The 27361-nt window shown below is 37.0% G+C and overlaps 2 protein-coding genes across 8 annotated transcripts; both read left to right on the top strand.

The window, feature by feature from the left end:
* Positions 1 to 1334: 1334 nt before the first annotated feature.
* Positions 1335 to 10997, top strand: LOC119788823 (1-phosphatidylinositol 4,5-bisphosphate phosphodiesterase eta-1-like). 6 transcript variants are annotated; one of them, XM_038293475.1, is made up of 8 exons: positions 1335 to 1520; positions 1704 to 1788; positions 3554 to 3700; positions 3991 to 4070; positions 4208 to 4267; positions 5738 to 6128; positions 6421 to 6445; positions 7216 to 7336. In XM_038293475.1, the coding sequence occupies exons 1-7, from the start codon at positions 1347 to 1349 to the stop codon at positions 6426 to 6428; spliced, it is 945 nt and encodes a 314-aa protein (XP_038149403.1). In that variant the 5' UTR covers positions 1335 to 1346; the 3' UTR covers positions 6429 to 6445; positions 7216 to 7336. The 6 variants fall into 6 exon arrangements, with proteins under 6 accessions (XP_038149403.1, XP_038149402.1, XP_038149398.1 ...); XM_038293474.1 differs by having other exon boundaries at positions 6418 to 6445; XM_038293470.1 differs by lacking the exon at positions 6421 to 6445 and having other exon boundaries at positions 7216 to 10997.
* Positions 10998 to 18247: 7250 nt separating this feature from the next.
* On the top strand, positions 18248 to 26516 carry LOC119788822 (extracellular calcium-sensing receptor). 2 transcript variants are annotated; one of them, XM_038293469.1, is made up of 11 exons: positions 18248 to 18702; positions 19641 to 19864; positions 19987 to 20078; positions 20221 to 20400; positions 20822 to 21010; positions 21106 to 21561; positions 24287 to 24496; positions 24587 to 24710; positions 24801 to 24994; positions 25087 to 25368; positions 25796 to 26516. In XM_038293469.1, the coding sequence occupies exons 1-11, from the start codon at positions 18443 to 18445 to the stop codon at positions 26141 to 26143; spliced, it is 2559 nt and encodes an 852-aa protein (XP_038149397.1). In that variant the 5' UTR covers positions 18248 to 18442; the 3' UTR covers positions 26144 to 26516. The 2 variants fall into 2 exon arrangements, with proteins under 2 accessions (XP_038149397.1, XP_038149396.1); XM_038293468.1 differs by having other exon boundaries at positions 25721 to 26516.
* Positions 26517 to 27361: the final 845 nt, after the last annotated feature.

Here is a 27361-nt window from a genome sequence, read left to right as displayed (position 1 = left end):
TACGTGGCCTACCTCTTCGTGGCTGAGTTGCTGTCGTTCCCAAACACTTCCATTTTCTTATAATACAGCTGACAGTTGACTGTGGAATATTTAGGAGCGAGGAAATTTCACGACTGGATTTGTTGCACAGGTGGCATCCTATCACAGTTCCACGCTGGAATTCACTGAGCTCCTGAGAGCGACCCATTCTTTCACAAATGTTTGTAAAAACAGTCTGCATGCCTAGGTGCTTGAATTTATACACCTGTGGCCATGGAAGTGATTGGAACACCTGATTCCAATAATTTGGATGGGTGAGCAAATACTTTTGGCAATATAGTGTATGTGCAATAGTAATAGGTGGGCCATGCCTTCGGCATGTGGCCCCCCTAAATATAACAATTGCCTAATACACAATACAAGACGTAAACACAACATTTGCTATGAACTATGATTACAACTAACAGGGGAAGACTTGTGAATAAAAAACATTATGTTAGATATATGATTCAAACTGATTAAAAATCCAGTTAAGACTATTTTTGCATCCCTTAAGAGTTAAAAGGGTTTAAAGGTAAAAAAAAAAAATCAAGGTTCTACTACCTAATGTTAACCTGAAAGAGAAAAAAATAATACATTTGAAAATGAATAAGTTATCCTGGTTAAATATAGTTTAAAATTCAAGGTTTCAAACATGTCATCATTCTGCTGAACAAAAAGACAAGTTTATCTTCAGAGTTAAATAGATAAGCCTATGTTTCCTATAATTCCTTCAAAAGCTTTCTCACTTTCAAAATTTGCAAAATAAGATCCTTTCTACAAGAAATACTTTGATACATTATATTTGAAAGGGAATCAAACATGTTTAAGCACAACACTAGTTGAGGTTGTGAAAAAAAAACAACATTCTTGATATTCTGAAATGCCACCTACATGGGAAATAAAGCTGTTGTGTCAAGATCTGAAAGGCCACTGAAGACATTTTTAAGTGACCTAGAGTAAACAGTACTAAAAGGTGAATTTCAAATGTATAAAGTCACACACCAGATTTCTCCAAGGCAGTTTTTTTTTATTCAAAAAAAGGAAATGTGTGTAAAAAATTAGGCACACCCCAGAAACCCTACTTCACTGAAAAGAAACAGTTTTTTGTTTATCATCTTCAGTATTTTTAATTCCAACATCACATGGGCCATAAAATATTGTGCATTATTAAATAAAACAGATGCAAAAATGTAGAAGTGGAGGTGTTATAGTGTAATTTACAAGCTCTTCTTGCATAGGTATAAAGGCTCGTAGGTTGTAGGAAAAGCCCCAGAAAGTGCCCTCAGTGGAAATAACGATGACAGATGGACTAATGTTAGGATTAAATGATGACATTAATTGAAGTTGCTGCTCCGCCATCCTTTACTCCTCTAGGCTCTTTCAACCCATTCAGTGATGACCCACTTCCAGCTTACCCCAAGAAACAGCTCGTACTCAAGATCATTAGTGGACAGCAGCTGCCCAAACCACCAGACTCCATGCTGGGGGACCGTGGAGAGGTAAAAACAGAGCAAAGCAGAGTTCAGGGTTCTCACATTATCCGTCTGTCTTTCTGTATTTGATAGTTCAACTATTTCCACAAATATGATTTCTTATGCAAATGGTCAGAGGAGTAAAATTAGCTCTGAGCATAAATAAAACTAGTGCCACACCAGAATCTGAATGATCTCTTTTTCCTTCAGATTATTGATCCATTGGTTGAAGTGGAGATAATTGGTTTACCCATTGACTGCTGCAAGGAACAGACGAGAGTTGTTGATGACAATGGTAAGAAAAGCATACTTCATATTTCTTGCTTAGCTCATTTTACAGCACTGTTTATTTGAAATGTAATATTACATTAGCTTTGTTCAAAAACATTCTTTAAGCATTTTTTTTCTAAATATAACCTAAAATTGAATCATACTTATGTAATTATGTAGTACTTAAAAAAAAAACACACTGCGCAGTATTTCCCTAGATTTGAGCATTTTTGTCTGTTTCTCACAGACAAAAATTCTTTTGTCCTTCACTTGGCACTTTAGAGAAATATGTTTGTAGTTGTCTGAACAAGCTTTAACTTCTTATCACTGTGTACTTAAAACTTTTGCGACATTAGTTATGGGTGGCCGGGATTGAGGGGCAGGTGGTTGTTGCTGGTTCACATTTTTTGTGCTGCTTATACCTTGAGTCTTATTTGGGATTCAAACATTTGTTATCTCACAGAGCCAATATGCTTAATTCTTAAGCTACCATTTCAAACAGGGATTTCTGGGATTCCTGATGATTCTTGGAATTCTGTATCCTAAGTTTCACTTGCTACAATGGTAGGATAAATAAGAAATATAATCAGATTCATCTTGATTTCCAAGAATGTTGCCAATAATTCAGCACTGTAAAGACGATTCTATTAAGATTTATGAATTGAATAAAAATGAGCTAATTGTATTTTATATTTAGATTACATTAGATCTTAAATTTTCATGATTTTAAAAAGAGTCTGGTGTTTTCCATTAAGATTTGCAATCATTTCTTTTTGGGCATTTTTTCCAAAAATGAATGTTTAGCTTTACTAGTGGCAGTGGAGTAGATCCTAGAATATGTAACTAAAACAGACTTAGCCAGGAACTGAGGGAGAAAGATGAGAATGAGGCAACTATGTGAAAATGGCACCACTTATGTTTGCCAGGAATCCATAATTAAGTTAAGGATAAATAACAGTCTGTATATCAATCAGGAATATGTAGTTATATTTTAAAATAAAGTACACATTTGTAAAGAATTAGCAGTAATTTTTGGATCCTGGAGTTCAGGAGCAAAGTTTTGAACAGCTCAAAATTTTTTGGGCAAATGTCAGATGTGCTTAAGAATGAATATTATTCTCGGGTTTGTGTGAAAGAGCAGCAGTGAGAATTTAGCCTGCATTTGATCAACTCGTGCTCAAAAGCCAAAGTAGTTTGTAAAATCCTCAACTGGTATATTCTGCACTGAAGAGATTTTTGAAATCAATTCAAAGGTTTGTGAAAAATGTATTCTTTTTGTAAAAACACAGAAAGTACTCTCCAATGGTTTATTTTTTTTATTTAGTGTTGAAGCAACTCTAAATTGAGACAAACTAATATACTACACTTTCTACATATTCTTTAAAAAATTGCTGAATTAAGTGAAACTTCTTAAAACTTAGAATTATGGTTGTTGTATATCATTTATAAGAGATATTTATGAATATTGTGCAAAGAAGGAGGGGCTCACCCAGCGTGATGTTGTGCAGAGCTCTACTTTTTTTTAGAATCTCAAGAATTCAAATCCCTAACTGCTAATAGCAGTTGCATAATAGCAAACAAAAAAAGTTCTGACTTGTTCAAATTTGCCACTATGGAGGATCTGAGCTCTGAAAAAAAAAAAAACTCTTTGAGAAATGTTCGGTAATTAGAATTGATTTATTAAAAAAGTATATTATTTGAGCAACTAAATATCAGTCTTACAGGTTGGAATTTAAGACATAATAGGAATAATGAAGATGGTATTCATTATGAACATGTTCTGTCTTCAGGTTTCAATCCAGTGTGGGAGGAGACTCTTTCCTTCACACTTCACATGGCTGAGCTGGCACTTGTGCGTTTCCTTGTCTGGGACCATGACCCGATCGGACGAGACTTTATCGGTCAACGGACTGTGGCCTTCAGCAGTCTGATGCCTGGTCTGTGTTTTCTCCTTAATACTTGATTGAAACACTGTGATATGGATTACTTTAATGAATCGCTTTGATTGTGGATACTGCAATACCAATGGATTTATGTTATGGGAAATATATAATCATAATTATCTATATTTCTCAATAAAATGAAAATTTTACTTAGCAGGTTAGGTTTAGTGCTCATAAGAGTTGACCCTGAACCTTCAGACTAGCTCACCTGAATCAGCTATTTTACAATCAAAAATATGTTAACAGTTGTTGCCCTTTTGCCCACTTCTCAATATCCCTCATAGGTTACAGGCATGTTTACCTGGAAGGACTGACGGAAGCTTCCATTTTTGTGCATGTGTCTGTGCATGATGTTTATGGGAAGGTAGGTGTTCTTCAATGTTTCCCATTAGCCTCCTTTTTAAGTAATTTTTTTTATTAAGATAATCACAACAAAATTTCTGTTTTTATAAACACATCAGTAAATTGAGGCTTTGCTCCATCCACTCTTTGTCTCTCTAGTGGAGCCCTCTTGTCCTGAACCCAAGCTTTACCATAATGCACTTTTTAGGAGCTAGCAAGGTATACTGAGCCCCAGAGCTCTCTGTGTGCTGCATGAAAAAATAATGCATGCTTCAGATGTGCCGTTTGTATGTATAAATTAATATCGTCCTGCATCAAGTATGCTACACCAAGATGTAACAATGACATCTAGTGACATCTGGGTGACATCTAGCCGGTTCATGGCATCATTTAATGTTCCATCACTAAATACAACTTTATTTAATTAGTACCTTTAGAAGCTTCTGTTCAGCTTGTAATATCTATTTGTTTTACAGTGTATTTATTATAAAGGTTTGTTTCAATAATTCTGTTAAAAAAGTTTAACTAATGTTACTTACAGAGTAATGTTTTCATGTTTTTGTCTTTTTATTTTTATGATTTATGCTTACAGAAAATAACAACCCAAAATGCATTTTCCCAGAAAATTTCATGCATGTGTTAGACAAAAGACAAATTTAAAGATAGCTGCAGCATGTAATGAAATCCACCAAATAAAAACCCTGTAGAGTAGGGGTCTCCAATCCTAGTTCTTGAAGTCCGGTGTTTCTTACCTATGAGACACGTCTTTGCTTCAAATCATCTAAACAACACAAAGGGCAAGCTCACAACACCAAACTATATGAGGAAGTACAAAACCGGGCCGTATACAGTACAACTTTGTCAAAGCCTCTTCATGCAGTCCAAGAGCCACTATCATATCTTTCCAGGAGTTTTTTCACAATCTGTTGATAGTGATGGTTTTTATGGGCTAAATCATGGGATTTCTTAAGCTGTTTACATTTGCAAACCCTTCCCAGTAACAGCTTTTACCTGCTTGCCATGTTTTTCTGCGCAGATCTAGCATTTGTCTTGGCAGACGCTAGTATTTAAGCCCCTGACCACATAGCCTCTGAGATTTCCTATTCTACTATTTCTATTGAGAGCATTTTAGTAAGGGTTTAAATAAAAACAACAAAACGGAAATATTGCTGATTGTATATTCGAGCAAACACTGAGGCCTTAATTTGACATTAGACAAATAGATGACAACTTTGTGATACCATGGCTGATGTAAACAAGCAGAAAGCTCAAAATTGCTTGTCAGGAACTATAATAGAGAAAATAAATTATTGACAAATCAAAACAAACATTATTAACCAAACCACTAACATAAATTAGAGTAGTAAGTGGTTTCGACAATCTTGCTAACTTAAAACCTTGCAAACTTGGGGTTATCATGACTTTACACCCTTTTGGAAACCCTATTTACAATTAATAGGTAAAAATAAATATTCTTTGTTGTACTTATTTTCCTTTTATAAAATATGGGAAACTGATTTTGGGAGTTTTACTGTAAGTTGTAATTATAATGTTTCTTACTCTTTGAATTGAATAACTGATGTACGATCACTTTTAGTGTTATTCTAATGTACACTGTAGTAGAATACAGCTGTACATCTCTTTTGCGGATTTTTCATTTCCCTTCTCTATTAATGCATATTTTACTAGAATCATCAACTACGTGGTATAAGAGGGTTCTTCAACCGGTCCTCCAAGTCCTCTGTGGACACAAACACCTCTGGTCTTCGGAAACGCTCCATTAGTGATCACCTCCTGCGACGAACAGCCAGCGCACCAGCAAAGGGAAGGAAGAAGACAAAAATGGCTCTATCTGAGTCAGTGGCTTCGATATCTGATCATGGCAATGGTGCTGATGCAGGGGCATCAGGAGGAGAAGGCCCCTCAGTGAGGGCAGAGGGAGCAGAGAAGCCACTTCAGCCTCGAGCGCCTCTTATCCATAGACCCATTTCCATGCCTTTAGACAGGTTACTGCAAGGGCAGTTGTCTATCTGCGCCCCAGACAACGAAGAGAATGACATTGGTGCAGACTCTATCACCGGTGAGTATTTTTGCGCTTAGCCAATTTGAAAATTCTTCACACTAACGCAATTTACATGCAACCTACTCTTTAAAATTTGCCCTATCTATAATTTTTCATCCAACATAAAGTATGGTAATAATGTCGTAACAACTATCCTAACCCTGATTTCACTGAAATGCATTTTCCCTCCTTCTCCTTCAACAAACTACGTGCAAAGTAACCATGTGAATTGAGACCTCAGCCTAATTGCTATGAGACATTAATATGCTTTTTCTGTCCAATCTACATTTGTTGTGTTTCTTTATAGTAGAGAACTGACTAGGAATTTCCTGCAGGTAATGAGAAATACTGTTGTCTGGAGATGGCATTGTTCAAAGCCGACTGGCATTGCGTTCACCCAGTGTATTTGGTTTGGAAATGGTCTGAAAGCTATATCAATGTGCCATTTGCTACCATTTTACCAGATCAACCCCAGTTTAAAATTTCTTCCATGTTTTATATTTATAAATGTGTCTTTTTTTTTGTTTTTCTTTTTTTTTTGTTTCCGATGTTCAATACCCATTTTTCAGCTTTTCCTTTGTTGTTGTCGGTCATCCATTTGCTTGTGTATAGATGTTGTCTTGGAATGAATGACCCATAAACTGTCGTACTAAAAGTGCTTGTAAGCTTGATAGCCTGGGTGTTCATCATTTTGCCCCTTTGCCATTTCGTAAAATTTTCTTGACAAGATTTTTTGATGTGATTCAGATCTATACCTGCTGCAACAGCAACTAATTTATTCTTTTTCTAAAAAATGGTTACTTAAAAAAATAAATAAAACAAATGAAGTGATTGTTTACAATATGTAGATTAGAAAAGAATAGAACTGAATGATTTTTTAAATTAATTTGCTATACTGTATGTTTTTGTTTGATTCTAAAGTTATATTGCATAACTAACATTATCAATAAATTACTACACAATTGTCAATCTTTCAGAATAGGTTGAAGAAATGTTTGGTGCGAATAGGCGAAGGGGCTAATTGAACTGGTACCTTAAGTTCTGTATTTAGTTTGATATGTTAACCATCTTTATTGAGCTTTTTTTGCCTTTTCTGTGTCAACAGGAGCTTCTGGATTCAAGAGACCCAGGTCTTCCTCCATGAATGTTTTTACAGAATCATCTGTTTCTGTTCAAAAGAACATTTATATCCCTTCAAAGACAAACAGAAAGAAAGAGCATGATCGAACAGACGAGACTTCCTACCTGGTTATTGGCGGTGGAGAAACAACAAAGGAGGAAGTATATGTCAATTACCAGTCAGGTCTAAGTAAATCCAACAACTTCCCTAAAGAAACAAGGGAAACATTTGCTATGTCAATTTCAACAAACAGTCAGGCAACATTAGATAAACCAGAAACATCATCAAATAGTACAACTTTCACAGTTGCACCATTGGTGTCCTCCTCCTCGTCGTCTGCCATTTCATCTTTGGCTACTGTTTCTGGAGCAAATGGTGTTCTTAAAAGTCCTGGTGTTTTGCATGACAGCACTATTTCCAGACTCATTGATGCTGTATCTTTAGACAATGAACAGGAAATGTCTTGCTCTGTTTCTGCTCTGATTGAGCAGTTTGAAATGACTACTGACCAAAAGAATCTAAATACATCATCCCAGAACATTCCCCCATCCCAGACTTTGGACTTCAGACCCACCTCACCTAAACTCCAAGAGGAATCAACATGTCCTTTTATAGCCCAAATGGCATCGTCTCAAAATAAATCTTTGATGAATCACCAAAAGCCAACAAATATGAATAATGAAAGTTGTTCACACAAAAAGGCTTACCAAGTAAGTAAAACCTCTCTAGGTCTCATCTCGAACCCAGAAACTGCTGAACTTGAAGAGGTCTACACTATTCTGGATGAGGAGGTTTTGACACCAGTTTCTGTGTACAACCTGAGGAAGCAGACAGTTCATGTTCAGGCAGATACTACAGGAAGCACACCTTCAAGCAGTATAGCTTCTTCACCTGTAAAAACAACTCAAAACCTAGGGAAAGAGACAGGAAGCAGGCTGGGCTTGAACGGTGTAGGAGGACTGTGGGGTGAGAGTGAAGAAGATTTGAAGCTAGAGGAAAGGGTGTATGAGGAGGTAAAATATGCTTCAGATGCAGAACCTAGGGAACTGCAGGGTACTTCTAAAAGGTACATAAGGTCCTCCTCCTCTGACCTTGTTCAGATCCTCCACCATTCTACTGAAGAGTCATTTACAGAAGTGGAGCTAAATGTTGATGATCCATCTGAGATTATATCAAACAACAGCAAGATGTGGGTTGAGCTTTCAAGTCCAGTAAAATGCCAAGCTGTTTTCCAAAATCATGACTTCTCTCCTAGCTATTTCCAGCCAAAACATGATTTTTCATATTCTCCTCCACAATTCCCAACAAAATCATTTCATGCAGCCCCTTCAAAGCACTCATTTCCAGTGAGTAATGTCATAAAATGCAATCAAATCTCAAATGCCCATCAACAAAAAAACTCAGAGCTAAGACATCAGAGATCTGTAGACTCTAGACCCACAAACCATAGTCCCCTTCCTCAGAATAGTTACTCCTTAACTCAGAGCAACTTTGGGGTCCTTAACTACAGCAAAACATCTGACTTAAGAAGCTGTAAATCAACCATGACTTCTAGTAGATCTCATCAAGAAAGAACGGAAATCAATCAGAAAAACAGAGAAACCGGAGACTTTTACCATGGTTTTTCTTCTGCAGAAAGCCTTCCACGACAATGTGCCACACCACAGAATAGGTGTAGGCAAAGACCTCTTTACTCTCCTTCCTCTGATTATGAACATAGTCAACCAGACTATGGTTGCAATATGCCCTCCACAGAGTTTATAACTTCTCAAAACATCCAACTACCTAGCCAAGGTCAAGAGCACCATGTACAGACTTGCAAATATAAGAACAGCCCTGCTGAACACAGAAACCATGAGCAATCTAAAGTAAGACATTCACTTCGTTCACATTTGAGACCTTCATCAGCTTATCTCCAGTCTTCTATCATAGATTCCACAGACCATAAGCCATGCAAGTCTAAGTCCCTGGGAGACTTGACCTCTGAAGACATTTCATGCAACTTTCAAAGTAAATACCATATCATTAGTCGCAGTTTCTTTACTCCTCATACAACAAGGCAAAAGCCTAAAGACATATCAGGCAAACACTTTTTTCGCACAAAGTCTTGTGATCCATTTACAGAGCAGTTACGCAAACTGGTTAGCTTGGAGTTAGATGATGGTCTCAGAGAAAGACCCCAATCTCCTCAGGTGCAACAAGAAGCAAATAGCCAACAGTCACAACCTCAAGAAATAAGTGCATTTCAAGTTGCTCAAAGAAATATAGATGATTCCCCTCCTCCAATACTTACCCGACGTCTGTCTTCCCGAAGCCAAAGCAGAGTGCGCCACATTAACAGCCGTGCCCGTGAGAGACAGCAAGAGGCTCAAAAAGTTAGGCCAGGAGTGGTGATGAGTAGTGATGACAGCACTGGAGGAGTGGTACTGAGGAATAAACCTGTGCAGAATCAACCACCTGACAGACACTCTACTGGCTCCTACATAGCAGGCTACCTTGATGATTTGGAGGACAGGGGGCTACCAGAAGGAGCCTGCACATCAGTACATTATGGCAATGTTGACCGTTTTCGAGATCGGTACTATACAGATGACTCTATTCCATTTGGAAACAACGCTCATTCAGAATCTGAACCTGAAGTGTACTTTCTGCTTAGGTTGTAGCTCTGACTGTGACTCATGACATGGAAGAAAGGACAAATGCACTAAACTTTCTATAGATTTGGTTACACTGAAAGCCAGATGACCATAATAATTAAATACTGCACTTGTTTTTCTGACATGTCTAAGCTGTTAATAGTCTACAATTTACTTCAAGTAAAATCTTCCATATAAGTCATTGTAGGACCTGAAAGCATGAAATGTCCACCTGTAGGAAATGTCAATTTTTCTGTCAAGAATGATGTTGTTGATTGTGTATTGTCAATATTCTCTCTAATGTATAAATGTTCTTGGGAGCTTATGAATCCCTTCAAACACCTTCCCAGACAGGTTGGACAGATTCTTGTTATCTTTGTCCCTGTGTTGTACTGTCCAATGTATGTACAATGACAATGAAGTAAAAAAAAAGTAAGAGGAAAAGGAAGATATGTCATTCTCTGCAAAATGTGAATGTGTAGAATATTGAAGCGGCTACTTTTATTGAATGGGGTTCATCTTTTAATCTATCAAATATAAGTCTTCCCCTCTTTCGAGTGGTATGTTCTTATGTCTTGTTTGTAAATATCTCTAATATGATTTTTTCAACTGAAATCAGTTTTAGCAGAGAATCACATTGAATTTTGTATTTGTTTGTGCATGTTACACGTGAACATGTCAAGCATGACTATGCACTAGTTTATACAATAAATGTTGGATTACCTAATCTTATTTGCACAGAGCAAACAGAAGTTATAGGCATGTTTGTATTGAGTGCAATACAGTATGTTAACTTCTGTGCTTGGACTTGTTACTTAATAGCCTGAAGGATTTGATTGCAAATTTTTAAAAATTGGGACCTAAAAGTTTTTATTTTTGTAATTGCTTTGATACAGACCGTGAAAATACTCTTGTTCTTTCTGGTTATTTTGTTTTGTATAACTTAACGGTCTGATCAAATGAGGTGATAAATACACAGGGTTAGCCTAAGGATGAATAGAGAGCAATGATGTTAATTTGTTTTCTTTAAAAAAATGTTTCAGTATTACACCACACTTTTTTCTTTGTATCGTTGCTCACTGAATAACTGTGAGTATTTTTTCCAATCAATGCAATAAAACATAGAAATGAGTGGTTTGATCAAAATTCATTTGTTTCCGCTTTTACTAAACTGTATAATACAGTAATGTTTTAAACAGGTAAAACAAATTCCTTTTAAAATCTGGTGTCATGCATAACAAATAAAAAAAAATAGCTAACTAATTCACACCTAAATACGATTTAATTTGACAACATGCAGAATGACAGTTTTACTACATAGTGGTGCAGTTGGACCGCTGAAGTGTCCAGAGTATACTGTTTCCCACCCGTAGACCTCTAGAGATAGGGAACTCTAACCCTGTACAGGAGAACTGGGTATAGAAAATGGATTGATTGATAGATATTGAATCAGTTAAAGTTTCAGAATTACATAAAAAAAAAATTTAAAATTGTTTTAAGCAACAGAATAAAAGGTCATTTCATTCTGATGTCTTAGTAAGGTAGAATATTATGAACTGCCTAATGAAACGTTTAGTGAATAATTTGTTGTTAAAAAAGGTTCATACCATTGTGGTGTACTAGACTTTTGTAGTTCTGCTTTGGTACTTACAGTAGTACAAAAATACTAATAGCAGTGCTTTAATTCTTTTAAGTTACAAGACTGAAATTACAACAACCTGCTAATGTAGGCAGACCTAGTGAGTGTCAAACTAACCTCCACCTGGATGGTAAGACCAAAAGTTTCTCAACAGATTGACAGAATCAAATGTACTGGATCCATACCCAGTGTTAGTGTTATGTGGACAGGGACAGTCAATGTCTTTTTAGCCCTATGAGCTAAAAAGGCATGGCTGGCACTTTTTTAACTCTTTGAGTGTTGAAGATCAAATGTCAATGACGAAGTAAGAGTGACACCCCTGACGTCAAATCCCTGTGCCAGAGATGATTTAAGCATCCAACTCCCCTACTCCCCTACCACCTGGTCTGATAGTCGAGGAACACTGGTCTTCAGCTGAAGCCACAATATGTTAGCGAGACATGGGGTGATCTCCTCCCAGATCTGGACAGGGGCATCACTGAGTTCCTGGACCGTCTTAGGTGCAGCCTGGTGCCGTCGGATGGATCAAAATATAATGTTCAGAGGTGTTCTATTGGATTTAGTTAGGCAAGTGTGGGGGCCAATCAATGGTATCAATTCCTTCATCCTCCAGGAACTGCCAGCATACTCTCGCCACATGAGGCCGGACATTGTCATCCACCAGGAGGAACCCAGGACCCACTGCACCAGCATAGGGTCCGACAATGGGTGCAAGGATTTCATCCCGATACCTAATGGCAGTCAGTGTGCAGTTGTCTAGCCTGTACAGGTCTGTGCGTTTCTCCATGGATTTGCCTCCCCAGACCATCACTGAACCACCACTAAACCGTACATACTGAACGATGTTACAGGCAGCATAATGTTCTCCATGGCTTCTCCAGACCCTCAGGGTGAACCTGCTCTCATCTGTAAAAAGCACAGGGCACGAGTGGCAGACTTGCCAATTCCGGTGTTCTGTGGCAAATACCAATCGGGCTCCACGGTGTCGGGCAGTGAGCACAGGGCCCACTAGAGGACGTCAGGCCCTCAGGCCACCCTCATAAAGTCTGTTATTTCTGATTGTTTGGTCCGAGACATTCACAGCAGTGGCCTGCTGGAGGTAATTTTGTAGGGCTCTGGCAGTGCTCCTCCTTGCACAAAGGAGCAGATACCGGTCCTGCTGATGGGTTGTAGACCTTCTATGGCCCTGTCCAGCTCTCCTGGAGTAACTGCCTGTCTCCTGGCATCTCCTCCATGCTCTTGAGATTGTGCTGGTAGACACAGCAAACCTTCTGTCAATGGCATGTATTGATGTGCCATCCTGGAAGAGTTAGACTGCCTGTGCAACCTTTGTAGGGTCCAGGTAGCGCCTCATGCTAACAGTAGTGACAGTGACCCTAGCCAAATGCAAAACTGGTGAAAAAAAAGTCAGAAAAGATGAGGAGGGGAAAAATGTCAGTGGCCTCCAACTGTAACACCATTCTTGTTTTGATGGTCGTCTCTTTGTTGCCCCTCTAGTGCACCTGTTGTTAATTTCAAAAACACCAAAGCAGCTGAAACTGATTAACAACCCCCTCTGCTACTTACCTGACCAAATCAATATCCCAGAAGTTTATTTAACTTGATGCTATACTCTGATTACAAAGTGTTCCTTTAATTTTTGTGAGTAGTGTACTACTGCTTTGCTTAAACATTAATAACGGGATCATATACATATATAAATACTTTGACTTTTTCTAACTAAGTACAACTATGTATTTGTGACTCCCTAAAATTGCAATAGCAAAATAGTCATTCCTGTTCTGTTGAAAAAAACTGAAAAAACTTTAAAGTTGTTGGAGAGTTCGGTTTTATTTTGTCCACATGTCTATAGCGATTAAAATGAAATGTGTTGGCCCAGGTACAGCTCCCGGTGTGGGAACCATTGCTGTCTCACTGTGTGGTGTGGAAGAAGGTGAGAAGAGTGATGATAACAGCAGTGAGGATCATCGGGGCTCCTTTTCCCTCCATTAAAGACATTTCATCCCAGTGCTGCGTGTCCTGAGCCCGTAATATCATAAATGACCCCTCATACCCCCACCACGGACTGTTCTCCCTGCTGCCCTGTGGGAAGAGGCTTCATAGTATCTGATGCAGGTCTAGCAGATCCAAAACAGCTTCTTCCCCACTGCCATTAGACTACTGAAAGTTGCATAAAATGAGGTTATTAAAGAAAAACAAACAAAAAAACCCCTAAATGTTGGAAACTGTAACTTGTATACAGTCATATGTTTACATTTTTCACTGCTGCTTACATTTTGTCACTGCTGCACTTTAGAAAATGAAAATATCTTGAGAGCTGTACTGAACGTAATTTCTTTTTGTATACACTGTAAAAAATTACAATAAAGTCTGTCTAAGTCTAAGAAATAGTTGCATATGTTATGTTTCACTTATCTACAAACCAAAAAAATGAATTGAATAAACAAACATGGAACATTTGTTTTTCCCCTATGTGCTTCCTCACTGTAATTGTAATAATTGGATGTAATTGCGTGTAAAATGAATGATAATTAGGATAATAGGTTGCACACCTGCTGTTCAGCACCTCTACCCTCTGCAAACTGAGTTTGTTTTCCTTTAGTGTTTTTTTTCATGTATCTTTTTCTTGTTTGTTTTTTCAAATGAAAATACATTGATTTGGTTTTCTTTGAAGGACCTCAAATAAAACTGGAAAAGCTGATGTTAAAGAGAAAGCACATATATATGTGTTCGGAAAACATTGTTTACAATGTTTGTTTCTCCAAGTCTGTCTTGCAGTGCGTAATGCCAAGTCTATCTAAATGCACATGCTTGTCTTTAAACAGATGGCTAACTAAAATTGTATCAGTGACAGATGCCAAAAAAAGGAGGGCATGAAGAGTATTTCCTACGTACTTAGCTGTAACAGCAAAGAATGCAAAGCAGATGGCAAGAACTGACAACATCTTTATGTCTATCTATAATGGAACTGTATCATGCTGTCTGAATCAAAGGGGGCAAAAGTATTTTAATTTTTAAATGTTCCTTGGTCAACTTCTGTCATATTGAGTATTTGTAATGAAGCAAGCTTAAATAAGATGCCTTTTGTAGCCTGAACATCAAGCGTTAACAACACAGTAGCTACATACTTCTTAGCACCCGTGATGTAGACGTGAAAAGCCTTAAAACTGATTAATACTTTAATCTAATCTTCTCTATTAAGTTAGATAATAAACTACTATTAGGAATGGGTTGTTGATTACATACTATCTGTGCCATGGTTACTGGTTATTAAGAAAATTTTCTATAAACACTTTAACCTAGGTATTCATGCAAATTGAGCTTAAATTTTTCTATTTATTTTTCAATTATTTTGAAAATTATACTTATGACGGGAAAGCCTGTCTTCATCTTGAAAAAAAAAAGGCTATTATGATAAATAACTACTCTAATCTGGCCATATATAGAATCAGAGCACAATATATGCTAATTTTAAAACAACTAGAACTTTGAATAAAAAGTCATTACAAGGATTCATAATTAACAATTGTGGTGAGCAGTGCATTTTAAACTTAAAAATATACTGATATAAGTCATGTTATATATCTATCTCTAGATTGCTCTGAAGTTCAACATTAAAATATAAATGAAGGAATATAAAAATGTTACCATAAGGAACTGTTTATCATAATGTAGCTACACTATAGAGAGGATGTTAAGATTGCTGTAATAAAAAACATGTTTTAAGAGGAGTTTTTTTTTTTAAATCAAATATTACGGTTAATCTCTTTTCTTAATTAAGGAGGAGTAATAAAGACAATGTTTGTAGTGTTTGCTGGTTGTGTATTAACATTTTTCTACAAGAAAAATGTTTATTGTTTGTGTGATAACTTACTTTCACAGCAACCATGACAACAAGGCACTGTTTTGTTTCCATGAGGGCAAATACTTGTTCTTTTTAAAGGATCAATAAATGAGGGTTTGAAGTTGATCTTTATTTCTGTTAAATAAGAATAAGGCTTTTCTGAAGACATCATTTACAAAAGGTTAGTGGCTGTAAAACACTAAAAGCAGCTTATTCAGTTATTAAAGCAACTAAAGTTTGTACTATTGATCAAATATTCCCTAATATAGATTGTGTTGCATATGTAAAAATAGGACCTATTTTGATAATAGTAGTGGTGATGACATTTTATGCCTGTTATAGTTAATGTCTTAAAGACAGGTTGGATTTACATATGTGGGCTAGGACTGAAAATTAATTTAGTAGTACTATGGGATATTCTTAATTGCCCCAAAATTTTCTAAGCTACTAGATTTAGCAAATGGCACAAAGTCGGTCGACGAGGCCTGAGCCCTGTTAGATTGTTAGATGCCCCGATGGTCCAAATGCTGATGGCTTGTTCACAGATGCTGCTCGTGACACAAGGACTGATGAAAATCACAGAAAGATTATACTGTTACCATACCAATAAACCACTGAGTGTCTTGCCCACGGATAAAGAAAAGGTATAAAATGTAAATGTAAAGGTGGGGAAACCTGAAATTCTAATATGAATGAATATGACTCAAACTAAACAAGAAATTACACAGTTAAATGGGCCTGATTGGACAAAAGATCTCTGTATTTTGTGTTGCATAATGATTTATTCTATCTCACAGAAACTTGGCTGTAGCAAGGTGTTAATGTAACTCCCTCCAATGAAATAAAAAGGATATTCTTATTAAGTGTTTCATTGCCCAACATTGGCAAGTATTTTAATTGTAGTGAGAAAAAGGTATTCAACTATTTACTCCAGTTAAATAAACAAAGATCAATGGATTTCATTCAGTCAGCATGTTATTTATTAATTTTTTATCTTTACACAAAGGGAACCGTTCATCATACTGTAGGTCCTTATTGCACAGTATTCAGCTCTGTTCTGATCTGGACCTGGATCTGGAGTGTGTTCCCCTTACTGTCACGGTGGATGTTTTTGAGGACCCAAATGCAGAGATCAGGAGGCAGAGTTGAATCTTGTTGATTTAATGACAGAACTGAGGCAAAATCCAAAAATACAACAACCAAAAGATTAGAAAATGTCAGGGAAAGCTCACCTGGGAAGACAGAGATGAGGAAGCAACTAAAAACCAACAATGAACCAGCACTGAGTGACTGCAGATGTGCTCTATATAAGGGGAACAGAACAAAGGACGGGCTAATGAGCTGAATATGGAGCAGGTGTGAGTGGAACTAACTAGAAGGAAGCCCAGGGGAAAGGAAACAAGCACAACGGGCAAACAGAGAGTAACTAAAGACTGCTTGAATATAATGGAAAATAAACCAAAGATCAACAAAACAGAACAACAAATAACTGAAAAAAACTAAAAACTCAGACTCCCAAAAGGGGAGAACCATAACACTTACTTACAATGATGGAAAGTAGTCAGAGTCAAAACAAATTACAGCCCCTTCGGTTAAACAGTAGCATGGATAAACCTTGAGAGAGAATCTGGCTTATTATGGGGAGAAGGTATGTCTGGTCAACAAACATCCTCATGCAGGGGAACTGTGTGGTCTTGCAGGTGAAACAGGCTGAGTGAAACCCTTTATAGCGAGTAAATAGCATAAATCAATATATGAAATAAGAGGAATTAAAATTTTCAGAGCACAGTTGGCACAGAGAAGCCCACAGATTGATATTTGCGACACAGCACAGAGGCAAGATGGAAAGAAATTTAATAAGCACAACCCAGTGAGATTCCACTACAAGTAGTGATTGGTAATGTTGCCTACAAAAATCCTACTAGATTAAGTAATCCGTGGACCTATGCTACAATTAACGTTTGATTTAAAATGGTTTGGAAAGCAAGCAGTCATGTTGGTTAATAACCTGTTTTGCCTATGGCCAAAGATTTAAGTCCAATGTTATAGATGATGTAAAAAGTTGGTAAAATTGGTAATTTGTGACAATATACGGTATGATAAAAAAGGGAATCCCTGAGATTTTGGAGATCTTAACAATAATCGTCAGCTCAAAACTAATTAAATCTTTAGATTTCTTCAAGTTAGACTCTACTTGTCATATTATGATATGTCATGAGACTTGAGCAGTATAATGACAAGTGTTGGGGATCTTGGAGAGAGTTTGTAAAACCATTCAGGAAAAATTTAAATCAATTGGTCGAATTAACCTAATGTTTGATTTTGCACCACACTGCATGTGTTTGCTAAAAATCTGACTGTCTTGGACTAGCAACCAAGGAGCAAACTAATGAACAGCCTAAGTGTTTTTTTTTCTTTTAAGTTGTCTGTTCTCTAGTTCCTATATAGAGTGGAAAAATAGGAACTGGACATGTTTTTTTTTTTTATTGACAGAGGTCTAATTGAAATATTGGCTTTCCTGATAAAACTTAAATGACAAAAAGGTCAATTCAGGGTTTTGAGGAAAAAAAAAACTAAATCTTCAAAGGAATAAACTGACACCATCATGAGCTGCAAAGCAGTATTGCTCTTACACAAACTAAAATACTTTTGTTTTTTTGTTTTTGTGGGTGTAATCATATCGAGGTAACTATTAAATATTTCCAACATTTAGTATTTTACTCTGTTATTATTTTTGCAACTTCTCTCATTCACATTATTGTCAGTCAGTGGCATCACTGCTCTGCCTTTACCTTTGAGAGCGATAATTTGATAGAGCGTCATCATGTTGCCATGGCTTAACTTAGAGCTGTAGTGATAAGTAGTAGAGCATCATCTCTACCACACTGAGTGGGGGGGGTGTTTAATGGTAGTGGTTGAAAGCACTGTTTGATGAGCTTTTTTTCTCTGTTCAGTTCATAAGACTAATTTAAACTTTTTATATTGTAAAAATATTTATTTTTCTGGACCAGTACATACTTTTTCAGATTATTATTTTCAAGGGTATTTAATGCTTAAACGTTTACATTTGAAGAATCTAGATCAGCACTATCAATGTACTTTCTATCCTATTTCGTGTGGACCAGCTCGGCGCCTTTCTTGCTTATTATGTGGCTTGTGGGCCAACAGCTAGGTCTACGGATGGGTATACAGATTGCCGAGTCACTGAACTGTTCTCGATGGGGAGCACCAAGCAATAGAGGTTTGTTTGAGGATGGCGATGTAATCATTGGTGGGCTTTTTAGTATTCGTTACATGCCTCCTGCTAAGGACTATAGATTCACACGGCAGCCTGACAACAAACCTTGCACAGGGTAAGAACGCTATTTTGATTTGTTGACAGTTTATTATTATTTATTTATTAATTATAGTTTATTATTATTATATTTAATGTGTCCTGTTTTTTCTGTAAACAGAGCCTAGTAAAAGTATTTTAATGCAACAACATTTTAAATTGTATTAACTCCATCAACTAGATTATACTGTACAACAGAATATGCGCATAATTGTAAAGGGAAAGGAAAAGTTTTACAATAACTTTCAAATAAGTATCTAAAAAATGTAATGTACAACCATTTCAAGCCTTACTTGTACAGCCTATAGACCCTGATACATGCAGAAATCACTTTTCACTATAATAAAAGCTGCAAGAGTTTTGTGTGATGTCTCTACAAATCTTTGCACGTCCACTGACATATTCTACTTTTTAAAATAGCTCCAGCTCAGGCAGATCTGAGTTAGAGTTGTGTAGGCATAAAACATCTGGTTTAGCTAAAGATTCAATTTGGGTCAAGGCCATTCTGTAACATGAACTTGCATTGGTTTAAGGAACCCAGTTTCAGCTTTAGCTGTATGTTTAGAGTATTTGTCTGGGTAAACCTCTATGGCAGTGTCAGTTTTTGTCAGTCACTGATAGGTTTTTTTTCAATGTTTGCACTGTACTTTGCTCCAATCATTTTCATATCCACTCTGGCAATCTTTCTGTAACTGCTTACAAAAAGCATGTGCACACCATGAGGCTGTTGCAGCATGTTTCATGATGAAGATGGTGTATTCGAGATTGTAGGCCTATATGTGTTGCTTTTGCAGTGTCCACTATATTACTTATGTCAGATTTATAAAAAGGAAAAAAGTTCCAGGGCAATTAATGAATTTGGAAGCCACTGTATGCACCATTATTTGAAGTTTTCCACTATGATAATCTTTTTTTATATTTTAAATCCCTTTTATTTTATATCTCCTCTGCCTCTAGTTTACAAAATCTACCATTACAGTACATTTATGCCATGGTGTTTGCTCTGGAAGAGATCAACCACAGCTCCACTCTCCTACCAAGCGTTAAGCTAGGATACCATATTCATGACAGCTGTGCCCTCCCTGACTGGGCTCTACAGGCTGCCCTAACATTGGTTGGTGGAGACACTGTGAGCTGTAAATCAAATCCTCCATATCAGAAGGAAACAGGAATTGGAACAGGCAAAGTTGACTGATTAATCTGGAATTTCTATACTTTTTTTTATCCTTAACTATGTTTGGTCAAAAATTATATGATATTTTAATGAAAAATGTACATATGGTGTATCTTGTAATGTTATCAGGTGATCAGCCAGTGCCTTTGATCATTGGTGGTTCTTCTTCTATAACAGCCCAGATACTGTCCAGACTCCTAGGACCACTTTCTGTTCCTCTAGTAAGTTCATTGGAATTTACCTTTTATACTTTTATCACAATGCATCTGCTTGTGTTTTTATTTTTTTGTAGATATACAAAATTTATTAATTTGTTATATATATTATATTAATTTTATTTATGTATGTGTGTTTGGCCTTAAGGTGAGCTACACAGCCAGTTCCCCAAGTTTAAGTGACAGACAGCAATACCCAAATTTCTTCCGAACCATGGCCAGTGATATATATCAAGCACGTGCTATTGCTCAGCTCGCTATAAAATTCAACTGGACCTGGGTTGGAGCAGTTGTAGCAAACAATGATTATGGACTGATGGCTGTGAAGGTTGGTCCTTTAATTCTATTTTTGGTAGAAAATCATACTATTTTAATATCTTGTTTTCTAATAGGCTACTAGGCAAAAGTTGGGTAATAAAACAGATGTAGCAAAGAACAGTTTGGAATTAAATATTTGTAAGGTTTTATGGATTTCTCAGTAATTGATGCTTTGCATATCTTTTGCAAAGGGTCAATGACATTATTGTTCAAAAATGACTACAGCAATTGCTAATGACTTTTCTTTTACATCCAGCAACCCTTATTTGTTCTTCTCAAATTTATTTATATATATATATATATATATATATATATATATATATATATATATATATATATATATATATATATATATATATATATATATATATATATATATATATATATATATATATATATATTTATTTATTTATTTATATTCTGCATATCAGGTATTTCAGGAGGCAATTCAGGGGGCAGGGATTTGTCTGTCATTTGTGGAGACCCTCCAAAGGGAAAATATTGTAAGTGACGCAAGACGGGCAGCACTTGCCATTCAGGCTTCAACTGTGAAGGTGATTTTGATCTTCACCTGGTATACTGATGTGATGGAACTGTTCCTGCAACTAGAGAAGTTGAATGTAAGGAGAAAAAAGCTAATGGAAGCCACTGAAATTGCATTATTTTAAAAAGAGAACAGTATTTTGTTTTAAATGTGTTTTTTTGTTATTTCCAGGTGACTGATAAACAATTTTTGGCAAGTGAGGCTTGGAGCACCAGTAGTGATCTTCGCAAAAGTACTTTTTCACAAAAAGTAGCCAGTGGTGTTCTTGGTGTGGCCATTCGAAGTTCACCTCTGCCTGGATTTGAAAATTACATTCGTAATTTAAACCCATTGCTGCGCCCAAATGATCAGTTCTTAAAGGAATTCTGGGAAAAGGAGTTCGGATGTAGTCCTGGGAGTACAACAGCTGCGCTTGCTTCTCTCCCCCGTTGTAACGGCACACAGAACCTGTGGACTGTGAATAATCTCTTCACTGATACCTCCCAGCTACGGGTGACATACAATGTCTATCTTGCAGTTTATGCAGCAGCTAATGCCCTACACTCTCTACTTTCCTGCCCTGATGCTAACATCTCACCTGGACACAATGTCACCTGCTCCTTTACAAATCAAATCAAACCCAGAGAGGTAAATATTTTTTTGCATGTTTCAGACTTCTGGGAAAAAGTGTTTCAGATTTTCACCACATGTTTTAAAGGGCATCTATTATTTCTTTACAGCCTTTTCTTCCCAGTGTGTTGGTCGTGTTTAGTTCCATTTACCTTCTGGTTAGAATTTATAAGATAAAAAATGTCAAAGTAAAGAGAACCAAATGTGGAGGTAAAAGTTTTACGTGGCAAAATATTAACATAAGCTCCACCCATGACTAAAGTTTTGATAGGGTTAGATCCACCTTGAATTTGAGTCAATCATAAAAATCTATATATTTTTTTATGTGGAAAGGAGCAGAAAGTAAAAAAAAAAAATGTCTGTTTGCAGTAGAAAATAAAGTTGAAATAAATTGAAATTGATGAAATAGAAATAAACCCGCAGCTTACTGAGGGCTTTAACAGCATTTGGAAATAGTCTACCGGGCCAGTAATTAACTACAATGATCAGTGCATTTTTTTTTTTTTGTCATTTCAAACATTTTGAAAAAAAATAGTATTTTTTTTTTTAAATCTTTTTCTGCAGTTTCTGTATTAGTTTTCACATTGTAACTCTGTTGTCAATTGCAGTCAGCCTTCCCCTCTCAGATTTTTATTTTGAGAACATGTCACCAGAATAGCTAACATTTATACAAGATAACAATACTTAGTTTGTGCATATTTAAATTTTTCATGCTCATACTTCACCACATAAGCACCCTGTTTTATTTGTGGAGTTTGGCCGCACTAAAGTAATTTTACTATCCAAATGTTTTTTTTTTTTTTTTTTCAGAGATAGGTTTATCCTGTCGCAAAACTTAGTAAGTCTGAAAATATTTTCTCCCAAGTAATTTGGTCCTAAAATAAAAATTTTCCCCGTATGCAACATACAGGGCCGGATTTATCAAGATCCAATTTTGCGTGCAGTAATTTGCGTTCGCAAACTGGAATTTTGCGCGAGGGGCTGAACCATGGTTTGCGGGTGATTTAACAAGAGCGATTGCGTAACTGGTGGCAGGTGCAAAACTGTTGGAGACGCCCTATTTAAATGATGGTTTTGCGCGTTTTGTGTTTTGCGGCAAAGTAGTTTGTTGTTTGTACAAACTAGTGCATTAAGAAATTTTAATCTTACAGTGACACCCCCACCCCCTCCAAAAAAAAAAAAAAATGTATATATATATATATACACTTTGGCAACCTTTATTCCCTAAGGTGGTATGTGGCTGAATTTCTACTTCACTGCAGTAAAAAAAAAAACGCATCCCCGCAGCATTGGCATGTTGCTCCACAGGCGCAGAGGTCGGGGTTCTCTCCGTTAGGGCGTCCGGGCGACATGGCATTTAAAACGTCGGACAGCACTTCTGAAAAACGAGATTGGGAGATCCCAGATGCAAAAAAATGCAATGTTGCAAGGAGTTTTGTGATATCTGGTATTGTGTGGGTCCTCCTTGTGGCTGGCTCCAAATCCATTCGGAGTTCCCCCAACAGCTCCAAAATGGCAATGCTGGATAAACGAAATGTTTTGATGATCGTTTCCTCGTTAATTCCAAAAATATTCACACGGAGTGAAAAAATTCGTTCTCTGCGTCTCCTTGCTTCATTTCAATGTCTCCTTCTTGCGACAATAACCGCTGCCATGTGTGCGCAATTACGCATACAGACCATTTGCACCTTCTTTTGAAACGTGTTAAATATAGAGTCAGAATACGTTAGCAAAATTGCTTTGAGGTTTGATAAATCACTTTGCGAGTGCTAAATTAATATATTTACATGTTCTCCTCCCACAAGACGCACTTTTGCGTGTAAACGCCCCATATTGCATATTCATTGCAGAAAAAGTACTAAATGGATAACAGGCGCTATTTAGCACATTTTAAAGACCAAATCCTTTTAGCACGCTGTTGATAGATCAGTTTGTACATTTTTTAGCGTGCGCAGTGAAATAGCTCACGTTTTTATACACGCAAACCTTTGATAGATCCGGCCCACAGTATGTGCTGAACAAAAGTTAACTTACAGTAAAAGTACTTAAAATTAAGCACTTAAATTAAAATAAAGTTTTCTTTTTCCACTGGAGAGACGCTCACTGCTCAGTAATTTGGCTAACTCTGATTAAGCTTTCCATTTTAGCTTTGGCGTAAACTGAGTTGTCTGGTTACACCTTCAGCTTTTGGTAGTTCCTCTGAGAGCCCAGCCATCCCAGTCAGTGGTTAGTACATTTTTATGATGGAGGGACTGGGTGTGGAGAAATCTTTTCTTCTAATCCATTTACTTCCTGTGAGCTCATACACTTTTATAAGATGATCTTTACAGCAACATTTTAAAATATTTTCTTTTTGCTGCTGTAAACACCAGAATTTCCTCATTTTGGGACAATAAAGGGATTTTCTATTCTATTCTTTGTGTCATTGCTTAACAGTCACCCACGACATACTCCTACCAGACAGTTTTTGTTGTTAAGAAATTCTGTCTCTTCTGTGATTACTATCCATATTGGTGGATTCCAGCAGACTATTTTTGTTTTAGAAAATGGAATGTTAAAATTACTCATCTGAAAACAACAAAGAGAATAATAACTGTCAAGTTATACTTTGAAAATGTATGGGCTTTCTGGTTCTATGACAGTATATACCCTTTAAAAGAGGAACACCAACAGTTGCATGCATTTTTAAAAAAAAACAAAGCCTTTAGATACTTATTTTTCTTCCAACTTGTGATTCTTTCAGCTCATGGAACAGCTCAGAAAAGTGAATTTCACCACCCCACAGGGGGAAGGATTTTATTTTCAAGGTGCTGACATAACAGCAAAGTATGACTTAGTGAACTGGCAGAGTAACCCTGATGGAGAGGTCGAGCTGGTTTTGATCGGTCGTGTGGATGGCTTTGAACTCTACCTTAATGAATCTGCAATTCAGTGGAGCACAGGGTCCAGTCAGGTAATCTACTTCAAATTGTTCAATTCTCATAGATTTTTCTTTTCTTTTTTACCTACACTTAACAATAATGTCTTGTTAAATCCTATTCAGGTGCCTGTTTCCGTCTGTAGTGAAACTTGCCCTTTAGGCACACGGATGGCAAGCAGGAAAGGAGAACCCATCTGCTGTTTTGACTGCATTCCATGTGCTGATGGTGAGATAAGCAACAAAACTGGTGAGGAAGGATTCTTAAGAGAAAACCCATTTCAGCCTTTCTGTCACATTTTAATTGATAGGCTTTTCTGTTTGTACATTCTTTGTCCAGGTTCCACTCAGTGTGACCGATGTCCATCTGAGTTCTGGTCCAACACTGAACGTAGTGCCTGCATCCCTCGCAGGCTGGACTTTCTCTCTTATAATGAAACTTTGGGTATCACACTCACAGCAGTAGCTGTTTCTGGTGTGGCAGTGACAGTGGCAGTGTTTGCTGTGTTCGTTTTCTACCGTCGGACACCGATGGTAAAAGGACAGATGAAGGCCAAAACACTTATAAAAAATGTGTCAAAAAAGTTTAACAATATACATGCATTCTTGCTTCTTCCCACTTTAAGGTGCGAGCAAACAACTCAGAACTCAGCTTCGTGCTTCTGCTGTCATTGAAGCTCTGCTTTCTGTGCTCGCTGGTGTTCATCGGCCGCCCCTCTGTGTGGTCATGTCGGTTCCAGCAGGCAGCCTTTGGGATCAGCTTTGTCCTTTGTGTTTCTTGCCTACAAGTTAAGACAATTGTGGTTCTGGCAGCATTCCGCTCAGCGCGGCCTGGTGTTGAAGCCCTTATGAAGTGGTTTGGTCCCAGACAGCAGAGAGGAACTGTCTGCTTCTTCACATCCATACAGGTATAGGTATATTTTATTTTTCATAATGTTTGTGTACAAATTCCAATAATAAATCAAATTTTTTTGTTGTGACTTCATGAGCCAAGCAACGACATTTTACATATATTGTAGCATAAACTCTGCTTTAACAAAAAACAGCTATAACAGCAGGATACATTGGTTGAATACGTCAAAACTAATTCCGTTTATCTAAATATTAACTTGAAGGCATCTTTTTTTTAATTTTTCCACTTTGGATCTTTTGGAAGGCTAAAAATCTTAAAGAAATTGAACAATGTGTACACTTCTATGAGCCACTCGATAATAACATTATAAACATGACTGGTGCAACACTTTATTTTCTTATTCCTAGGTTATCATCTGTATTGTTTGGCTGTCTCTTAGTCCCCCAGAGCCTAAGCCTGACTTCGAGGTCGCTGGTTTACAGGTTACCTTGAAGTGTGCAATGGCCTCATTGGTTGGTTTCTCTCTGGTTCTGGGCTATATTGGCCTCCTGGGCTGCACCAGCCTCCTTTTGGCCTTTCTTGCCAGGAAGCTCCCAGACAACTTCAATGAGGCCAAGCTGATCACCTTCAGCATGCTGATTTTCTGTGCCGTCTGGGTGGCTTTTGTTCCTGCTTATGTAAGTTCACCTGGAAAATATGCAGTTGCTGTGGAAATTTTTGCCATTCTGGCCTCAAGTTATGGTTTACTCTTCTGCATATTTGCTCCAAAATGTTTCATCATTCTTTTGAGACCAGAAAAAAACACTAAGAAACATCTTATGGCAAGATAGTAATAGCATTCATGCCATCTGTCTTATAAGATTTATATATTCCATTGTTCTATTTTATGTTTTTAGACACACATTGTTTCAATGTCTGCAGAATTATCACGATTCAATGTTTATATTAGGAAGAGTTGGATTATTAAAAAGCGACTTAAGTAATGAAAAAAACCCTACAAATTCTGATTTTCATAATAATGTGCTTTGATTCATTTGATTTAAATGCAACTTCTTTCAGATTAACATTTTTCTTAATCTTAGGTTAATTTTTGGTTTACTGCTCAGAGCTAATGAGAACAAGACATGTCCTATTGATTGATTTTATGTAGAGGTAAATACACATTGTGTTTCATTATTTTATCAAAATAAACTTGAATTTTTAATATGCATATAGTTGTATGTCTTTTTTATGTAAACTAAATGGGATACAGAATATCTACCCACTTGCCTATTTACTGCCAATACCTAGATTGATCTGTGATGGTTTTTCCATAGGTGAACCCGATATGCAGCCAGACACAGAGTTAAGTTTATTGAAGAAGTAAATAATAGCAGATGAAGCAGGCAAAACAGTTACTGACTTGGCAGAGGAATTCTGCTTGATTGTGCTGGTTTGCAGGTATGAGCAGACAACCAGGAAATGTAGATGTTGACAGATTCAAAAGGCAGTGTGGAGAACCACCAGAACAGACAGAAACGGGTAGCACTGGAGCAACCTCAGCTAGAAGAGTTCAGCTCACAGGGAACATAGGATCCAGTAGTGAAGGAAACAGGCATAAGTGCAGCATACCGATACAGGCAGCCTTAGCAGGAGAGAGTGAGACGTTCTGACAGAGATTAGTAGACAGAGGCAGGTATATGTAGGCTGTGAACAGGTGAGTTGAGTACTGATTAGTGGGAACAGGTGGAGATAATCTAGAGTGGGGATGGTGGCTGGAGGCAGACTGAGCTGTTGTGATAACTGCTGGTGGCTGAATAGTGACAAGTCCAAAACCAAACTAAACAGAACCATAACTATGGTACTTATCTACATTTGCCTTTTAAACTAATGGTAAGTTTAACCATTGTAAAGAGTTGGGATTAGATGTATGTGAAGGTTAAGGAAAGCTCTGTGAGAGGAAAAAGATCACTAAGGACAAACTCTTTAAATAACACTTTATAATATATATGTATTAAATGACCATGAGACATGAAAACAGACATTGATAGAAATTGTAATCTTACTCA

The sequence above is a fragment of the Cyprinodon tularosa genome, unplaced genomic scaffold, assembly GCF_016077235.1.
Source record: "Cyprinodon tularosa strain WSP-4 unplaced genomic scaffold, ASM1607723v1 ctg327, whole genome shotgun sequence".
Taxonomy (NCBI): Eukaryota; Metazoa; Chordata; class Actinopteri; order Cyprinodontiformes; family Cyprinodontidae; genus Cyprinodon; species Cyprinodon tularosa.
The sequence above is the reverse complement of the archived record's forward strand: the minus strand, read 5'-3'. Positions and strand labels throughout refer to the sequence as shown.